Source organism: Mandrillus leucophaeus, unplaced genomic scaffold (genome assembly GCF_000951045.1).
Source record: "Mandrillus leucophaeus isolate KB7577 unplaced genomic scaffold, Mleu.le_1.0 Scaffold15, whole genome shotgun sequence".
Taxonomy (NCBI): Eukaryota; Metazoa; Chordata; class Mammalia; order Primates; family Cercopithecidae; genus Mandrillus; species Mandrillus leucophaeus.
In genome coordinates, this window is record NW_012101476.1 from 10057936 (window position 1) to 10066165 (window position 8230).

An 8230-nucleotide genomic window follows, 5' to 3' on the forward strand; every position below is an offset into this window, starting at 1 on the left:
TTATGGCATTATAGATTAATTATACATAACATAGTTTTATACTTTTTTTTATTATACTTTTTCTGGGATACATGTGCAGAACGTGCAGGTTTGTTACATGGTATACGTGTGCCATGGTGGTTTGTTGTGCTCATCAACTCATCATCTACATTAGGTACTTCTAATGCTGTCCCTTCCTATCCCCCTATCCCCTGACAGGCCCTGGTGTGTGATGTCCCCCTCCCTGTGTCCATGTGTTCTCATTGTTCAACTCTGACTTATGAATGAGAACATGTGTTTGGTTTTCTATTCCTGTGTTAGTTAACTTGAGAATGATGGTTTCCAGCTTCATCCATGTCCCTGCAATGGACATGAACTCGTCCTTTTTTATGCCTGCATAGTATTCCATGGTATATATGTGCCACATTTTCTTTCTCCAGTCTATCATTGATGGGCGCTTGGGTTGGTTCCAAGTCTTTGCTATTGTGAACAGTGCTTCAATAAACGTACATGTGCATGTGCCTTTATAGTAGAATGATTTATAATCCTTTGGGTATATACCCAGTAATGGGATTGCTGGGTCAAATGGTATTTCTGGTTCTAGATCCTTGAGGAATCGCCACACTGTCTTCCACAGTGGTTGAACTAATTTACACTCCCACCAACAGTGTAAAAGCATTCCTATTTCTCCACATCCTCTCCAGCATTTGCTGTTTCCTGACTTTTAATGATTGCCATTCTAACTGGCGTGAGATGGTTTCTCGTGGTTTTGTGGGTTTGATTTGTATTTCTCTAATGACTAGTGATGATGAGCTTTTTTTCATACGTTTGTTGGCTGCATAAATGTCTTCTTTTGTGAAGTGACTGTTTTGAGATGGAGTCTCGTTCTGTCACCCAGGCTGGAGTGCAATGGCATGATCTCGGCTCACTGCAACTTCCTCCTCCTGGGTTCAAGCGATTCTCTCACTTCAGCCTCCCAAGTAGCTGGGATTACAGGCACCTGCCATCATGCCCGGCTGATTTTTGTATTTTTTTGTAGAGATAGGGTTTCACCATGTTGGCCACACTGGTCTTGAACTCCTGACCTCAGGTGATCCACCTGCCTCGGCCTTTCAAAGTGCTGGGATTGCAGGCATGATGAACCACCGTGCCTGGCACAACTTTCATGCATTTTAACCCTGAAGGCAAGGAAAGTAATTGTTGCTTGAAAAAATTATTCTATGTAGCCATTTGGTTTGTATCTGGAGAAACTGAACTTCCATGAATTTAGTGTCTACCAAGTCGGAATCATTAGCTTGAGTTGGTGAATCAGATACGTGACACATTTCACAGTGACTGTTTGCCAAGTCCTGGCAATGCCTCTTCTTCCACAGTCTGCCAGATGAAGCATTTCCGGGATTACCCTTCTGTGTGGTTTTCCTTTTTAATTTTTTTTTGCTGGATTAACTGTTATCACATTATTTCCTGTTCTGTCCTCTTCTGTGGCCTTCCATTTTAATTATTCATAAATCCTTTCAGAATATCCTCAGAGAGCTCCATAGGGGGAAGTTTTGGAGATGGAAAATCCAAGGGAGGAAGATTGGGGATTGGAATGTCCTTGGCTTTCCTGGTATTTGCTGCAAACTTCTGTCAGGATGAAGAGGCTGTAGCAGTTTCTGAATGTGGTGGCAAGCTCCATAACTGACTTTTCTACAAAATCAGCATCTACATCCAGCTCCTTTTCTATTGGACTTTTAAGAAGTCTGGCCTTTTCAGCCTTCAGTTGTTTACTTTCTTAATCTTTCATTCTCAGCCACAAGGAATTCTACATGCCTCTTCAAATCTGCTTCTCTATATTGTTTTATCTTTTGGGCCTTTGCTTGCAATACATGGCTCTGCTGGCTCACTCTTTAGCTGAAGTAAAAGTAGTAGCCTGTCTGGATCCCTGTCAAAGATCCCTTGAATCTCAGGCAGGCATTTCTCTGTGAAAGGGCTGTACTTCTGAGAAAGGGGGCTCTGGCCCTCTGCATCCTCAGCAGAGGGTTTGTGAGATGGCTAGCTACATCCTGTGTTCTGCTGGGTTTTTTTTTTTTTTTTTTTTTTTATTTTTTGAGACAGAGTCTTGTTCTTTCGCCGAGGCTGGAGTGCGGTGGCGCCATCTCCGCTCACTGCAAGCTCCGCCTCCCGGGTTCCCGTAATTCTCCTGCCTCAGCCTCCCGAGTAGCTGGGACTACAGCTGCCTGCCACCGTGCCCGGCTAATTTTTTGTATTTTTATCAGAGACGGGGTTTCACCGTGTTAGCCAGGGTGGTCTCGATTTCCTGACCTCGTGATCCGCCTGCCTCGGCCTCCCAAAGTGCTGGGATTACAGGCGTGAGCCACCGCGCCCGGCCTGGGGTTTCAATCTTTCTTTACGCTGGGCCCTTTTCCACCTCTCTTGAATGGGGAAGCGCTGTTTCCTATCCCTTTGCAATTCCAGCCAAAGATGAGCCTGCTCAGACTGTCAGCTTCACAAGGCTTCCGAAGGATTTGCTGCAGCCTTTTTGTGACAAGAAATGAAATAGCTTCTTTGTAGTTGCTAATGGTCTGCTCATCAGCTCTGTTGATGAGCCAGGTTGAGGGATCCATTATTTCCATAGGCCCCGGGGTAAGCGGCAGCCTTAGGAAGGGGAGTGGTGGCGCAGGGGAACACGGAGGGGACTGCAGTGAAGCGAGATGCAGGTACAGAGACTGCAGCCCCTCTCTGCACCCCAAGAGCCAGCAGTGGGCGCTGAGGGAGCAACAGCCTCGCCACTCCCTCCTCCAGCACTGCTCCACGGGCCTGCCATCTGCGCTGCTGCCGCTGCCACGCACGGCGCCACGACGTCACAAGCCAAGTGGCCTTCTGCTGATTCTTAAACGTTACTCCTCTGGAGTAAGCAAGCTCCTTTGAACATGGCAATTTTAAACTTCAAACTTCACATTTTTTCTTCTGCCCATCCTCTATAATCTCTCCTGACCTCTTTGAGCCTTTCAGCTGTTTGTTTCTGGTGGATTCCGTGGCTTCTCCCTCCTGTAGAAGCACTTTTGGAGGTAGTTAAGGATTTGAAGAGATTTTATCATACATTTGTTGGCTCCTCCTTTTGAGGCTCCCTCTTTTGTGAAATTTTTCCCTACAATTTTCATCTCCTTTGGCCACCCCAAATTCTGTCACATCTCAAATCAATAAGACTGCAGGCGCTGTGCTTCTGTTCTAGCTGTGCCATGTTGCAATGACTAGGGGAGTTGCTGCCTGAGGGGAAAACCATATAAACCACATAAAGATCTCACCCGGTTCGTTCCTTTCAAGAGTCTTTTCAGTCTCCAGTTTTTGCTGCTTTAAGTCGTTCTCCAGTGCTGCCTTTTTTCCCCCCTTTATGACTATCTTTTTTTGAGACAGCATTTTGCTTTGTTACCCGGGCTAGAGTGCAGTGGTGTGATCACAGCTTACTGCAGCCTCGACCTCTCAGGCTCAAGTGATACTGCCACTTCAGCATTCCAGATAGCTGGGACTACAGATGAGTGCCACCGTGCCTGGTTAATTTTTGTATTTTTTGTAGAAACAGGGTTTCACCATGTTGCCCAGGCTGGTCTCAAAACTCCTGCGCTGAAGCCATCTGCTGACCTCGGCCTCCCAAAGTGGTGGCATTAGGTGTGAACCACTGCCTCCAGTTCCTTCTGACAGTGTTTTAAGTCCATAGTTTTATTTATATGCCAGAGGATTAGACGAATATAGCTATTACTGGTCAGCCGTTCCCTTGACCTTGCCCTTGCCCTTCCCCTGAACGTGAATCCAGAGAAATGGCAGATTTGCCTCTCATGTGGATAGTCCCACAACTGCACAAGGCCATTTTAGAACACACACACACACACAAGGAAAAACAGGAGAATTAGACAGTGTGGGTTTTTGGGAAAGAGCCGATTTTAGTTGAAGAAGCAGAGTAAAACCCAGATATGGCATGACTTTAGGCTTTAGCCTCACCACTCTTGCGAACCTCCTGTCCAGGAGGGCCATTAGTGTCTCAGGTCTACTCAGTGTGAACCCCAAGGTCCTTCCCACCCGGAAGAGCCATCCGTCAGGGTGAGCTGAGGGATAAGCTGTGGAAGCAGAGCTGCTGCAGCCGAGAGGAACTGTTCTGGTGGTTGGTTAGCAAGCAGGAGAGTGGAAAGGGGAGAAGAAAACCGTGTATGGGGGTTGAACGCCTGCAGCCAAAGAAGATGAGGTGTACAGGTCTCTTACTACTAGGGAGTGTATCTGAGTCACACAGCACCGAAGTGTGTTACTGGTGGAAGGTATCCCAGTCACAGGCACCAAAATATGTTATCGCGCTGAGATGAATCCGTACGGGTCTGCAGCAACCTCAATTCTTTTCTCCTCAGAAGAAAGAATGACCTAGGGGCATAAGGCAGAAGGAGAGACTGAAGCAAGTTTTAGAGCAGGAGTGAACGTTTATGAAGAAGCTTTAGAACAGGAATGAAAGGAAAGGAAGAAAGTGCAGTTGGAGGAGGGCCAAGTGGGCAGCTTGAAAGACAAGTGCCTGGTTAGTGATTTTTTTTTGACTTGGTATTTACAACTGTGATTATCAGTTTGTGTTTTTGACTGTTTTCATGCTTTAATCACTTTAAAGCTGACATCTTTCTAGAAGGAAATTGAACAAATGTATATTACCTATAACTCATTAAGATCTAAGGAAGGGGACTTTAGGAGTTGAAACAATTATATATTAATTGGGATTTTAAAAATTTTCCAGGCTAAGTGCTATTTATGGAGGTACCTACATGCTGAATAAACCCATTGAAGAAATCATTGTGCAGAATGGAAAAGTAATTGGTGTAAAATCTGAAGGAGAAGTAAGTAGTTTTTAAAATGAAAAAAATACTGTGTTCTTGTGAAGAAAATTGTGTATTGTAAATATTTATTTTGGTGTGGACACTGATGCATATGATTTCTGTATGGGAAGTTAGTATTTATCGTGACTAAGGACTAATTACAGTTGCTGTGCTTTGTTTTAAAAAACATCTTTTTTTGTTGTCAGTTATTTTAATAATAAAATATGCATTATAGGGAAGCTCTAAATAGTAAGTATTCTGTATTTGTAGAGTTTGGGTTGTGCCTGTCTCCCAAATTTTCATTTAAATTGAACTATACTTGCCACCTACATGGGTGGGGTTTTGAGCAGTGTTTCTCAAATTTGAATTATATATAAAGTGTCATTAATCTGGTTCTATTGCATGTTCTAATCAGTAGGTCTGAGAAGGCTCTGCATTTTCTTGAAACCTCTCGGGTGATGTGGATGCCGCTGAAAAAAAAATTACAAGGAAAAAAAAGATCTGTTTCCCTTTATCACCATATGAATTAATTCTTCTGCCATTTGACACTGTTAATATCTGCAACAGTTCTTGCAGTAGAGGACGCACTTCAAAGTGCACTATTTTACTGTCTCACTGGAATTCTAAAAATCTAAGCTTTATCTTTTTAATATTAAGCTGTGTGGGAATGTAGAAACCTGGGTGGTGGGGTGGGGGGCATTTTCAATTGTTTAGGTCTCACTGGAAATGAAAGTTTGAGATCAGAGTTTGGTAGCTAGTGTTAAGGGGACAATGAGTAAGGGAGAGAAAATACAGGACTGACTTAGGGCAAAAAAAGCCTGATAATAATTTGTGAAGCACATTTTCAACCTCTTTATTCCTTACAAGAATCCTAAGAGGCAGGTATTATGTCCAGGTTATACCTGGAGGCTTAAATTAAGAAACATCTACAAGGCTACACAATTCAATGAATGGCTGAGGTAGAATTGGAATCAAGGTGTTCCGCACCCACAGCCCTCAGTCGTGATACACCTGAGGATGTAAATTCCTGTGCTGAGTGATGTTAGGTTTGTGTGTTTTATCTACTAAAATGTTATTTAATTATTTATTTGAGACATCAAATCGTTTTGCTCTGCCGCTCAGGCTGGAGTATAGTAGCGTGATCTCAGCTCACTTCAACCTCCACCTCCCATGTTCAAGTGATTCTCCTACCTCAGCCTCCTGAGCAGTGGGAATTACAGGTGCATGCTACCACACGTAGCTAATTTTGTATTTTTTAGTAGAGAAGGGGTTTCACCATTTTGGCTAGGCTGGTCTTGAACTCCCAGCCTCAAGTGATCCACCCGCCTCAGCCTCCCAAAGTGTTGGGATTACAGGCATGAGCCACTGTGCCTGGCCTTCTAAACTGTTACTTAATTGGGTCTTTTGAACATATATTTTAGGCAACTTCTTTATAACCCCGTTTCATCTTGACTCTGTCGTAGTGTGATTGGCTTATCTACTTTAAATGAAGTTACAAAGCACAAAAGAAGTCATATTTTGTTGGACATGTTCATTACTAGGTTTTGTTAATGCTAACTTAATTCTCAGGCATATCAGTGCAAATAGCACTGTTTACCATCTGGGTCCAACAAACTTCACCCAGCCACCTTTGTGGGGTTGGGATCATCAGTATCGCTATCTTCCATCTCCACATCATGTTCCACCGGAAGATCTTCATCAGGGACAGTAACACTGCTTGTATTTTCAGCATAATAGCTGTTTAGGAGATAGAGATAAACGGGTTTTTTTTTTTTTTTTTTTTTTTTTTTTTTTTTTTTTTTTTTTTTTTTTTTTTTTTTTTTTTTTTTGAGATGGAGTCTCACTCTGTCACCCAAGCTGGAGTGCAGTGGCAGCTTCAGCCTCCTGAGTAGCTGGGATTACAGGCACCTGCCACCATGCCTGGCTAATTTTTGTATTTTTGGTAGAGACGGGGTTTTACCATGTTGGCCAGGCTGGTCTCGAACTCCTGACCTCAGGTGATCCACCTGCCTCAACCTTCCAAAATGTTGGGATTACAGGCGTCAGCTACTGTGCCCGGCCAGAATTTACCATCTTAACCATTGTTAAGTGTACAGTTCAGCGGTATTAAATGTATTCACTTCGTTGTACAACCACCATTCATCTCCATAACACTTCTTTTTTTTTTTTTTTGAGATGGAGTCTCACTCTGTCACCCAAGCTGGAGTGCAGTGGCATGATCTTGGCTCACTGCAATCTCTGCCTCCCGTATTCAAGCGAATTCTCCTGCCTTAGCTCCCAAGTAGCTGGGATTATAGATGCGCACCACCATGCCCGGCTAGTTTTTGTATTTTTAGTAGAGACGGGGTTTCCCCATGTTGGCCAGTCTGGTCCTAACCTCAGATGATCCACCCACCTTGGCCTCCCAAAGTGCTGAGATTTTGTAGGTGTGAGCCACTATGCCCGCCGTCACTTTTCCTCTTCTAAAGGAAACTACCAATTGAGTAGTAACTCCTCATTCCCTGCTTTTAGCCACTGGCAAGCACCATTCTACTTTCTTTCTCTATGATTTTAACTACTGTATTTTATATAAATGGAATAATATAGTATTTTTTTGTGACTTATTTCACTTAGCATGATGCCTCCATGGTTCATCTGTGTTGTAGCATGTGTCAGAATTTCCTTTTTAAGGCTGAATAATATTCCAGTGTATGGATAGACCATAGTTGGCTTATCCATTCATCCTTTAATGGATACCTGGATTGCTTCCATGTTTTAGTTACTGTGAATAATGCTACTATGAAAATGGATGTACAAATATTTCATCAAGACCATGCATTTAGTTCTTTTGGGTGTGTATCCAGAAGTGGAATTGCTGGATCATTTATGGTAATTCTGTTTTTAATGTTTGAGAAACTGCCATACCATTTTTCATAGTGGCTGGACCATTTTACATTCCCATCAGTAGTGCACAAGAAGTTCCAGTTTCTCCATATCCTTGACGCTTATTTTCTGTTTTGACAGTAGCAGTCTTAATGGTTGTGAGGTAGTATCTCACTGAAATTATGATTAGTGATGTTGAACATCTTTGCATGTGCTTATTGGCCACCTATATATCTTCTTTGGAAAAATGTTAAAGTCCTTCGATTTTTTTTTTTTCTTTTGAGAGGAGTTTTGCTCATTGCCCAGGTTGCAGTGCAATGGCGTGATCTTGGCTACCGCAACCTTCATCTCCCAGGTTCAAGCAATTCTCCTGCTTCAGCCTCCCGAGTAGCTGGGACTACAGGCATGCGCCACCATGCCTGGCTAAGTTTTTTTTTTTGTATTTTTAGTAGAGACGGGGTTTCACCGTGTTAGCCAGGGTGGTCTCGATTTCCTGACCTCGTGATCCGCCTGCCTCGGCCTCCCAAAGTGCTGGGATTACAGGCGTGAGCCACCGCGCCCGG

General features: G+C 43.4%; 1 protein-coding gene and 1 pseudogene across 3 annotated transcripts in view; one reads left to right on the forward strand and one right to left on the reverse strand.

The window, feature by feature from the left end:
- GDI2 (GDP dissociation inhibitor 2) overlaps window positions 1–8230 on the forward strand; it is a 45374-nt gene that overhangs the window by 32805 nt on the left and 4339 nt on the right. For all 3 annotated transcript variants that reach the window (XM_011974921.1, XM_011974922.1, XM_011974923.1), the window contains one exon: window positions 4727–4826. In XM_011974921.1, coding sequence (XP_011830311.1) covers window positions 4727–4826 — 100 coding nt within the window. The remainder of the gene's footprint in view (window positions 1–4726; window positions 4827–8230) is intronic.
- On the reverse strand, window positions 1474–2785 carry LOC105535736 (annotated as a pseudogene).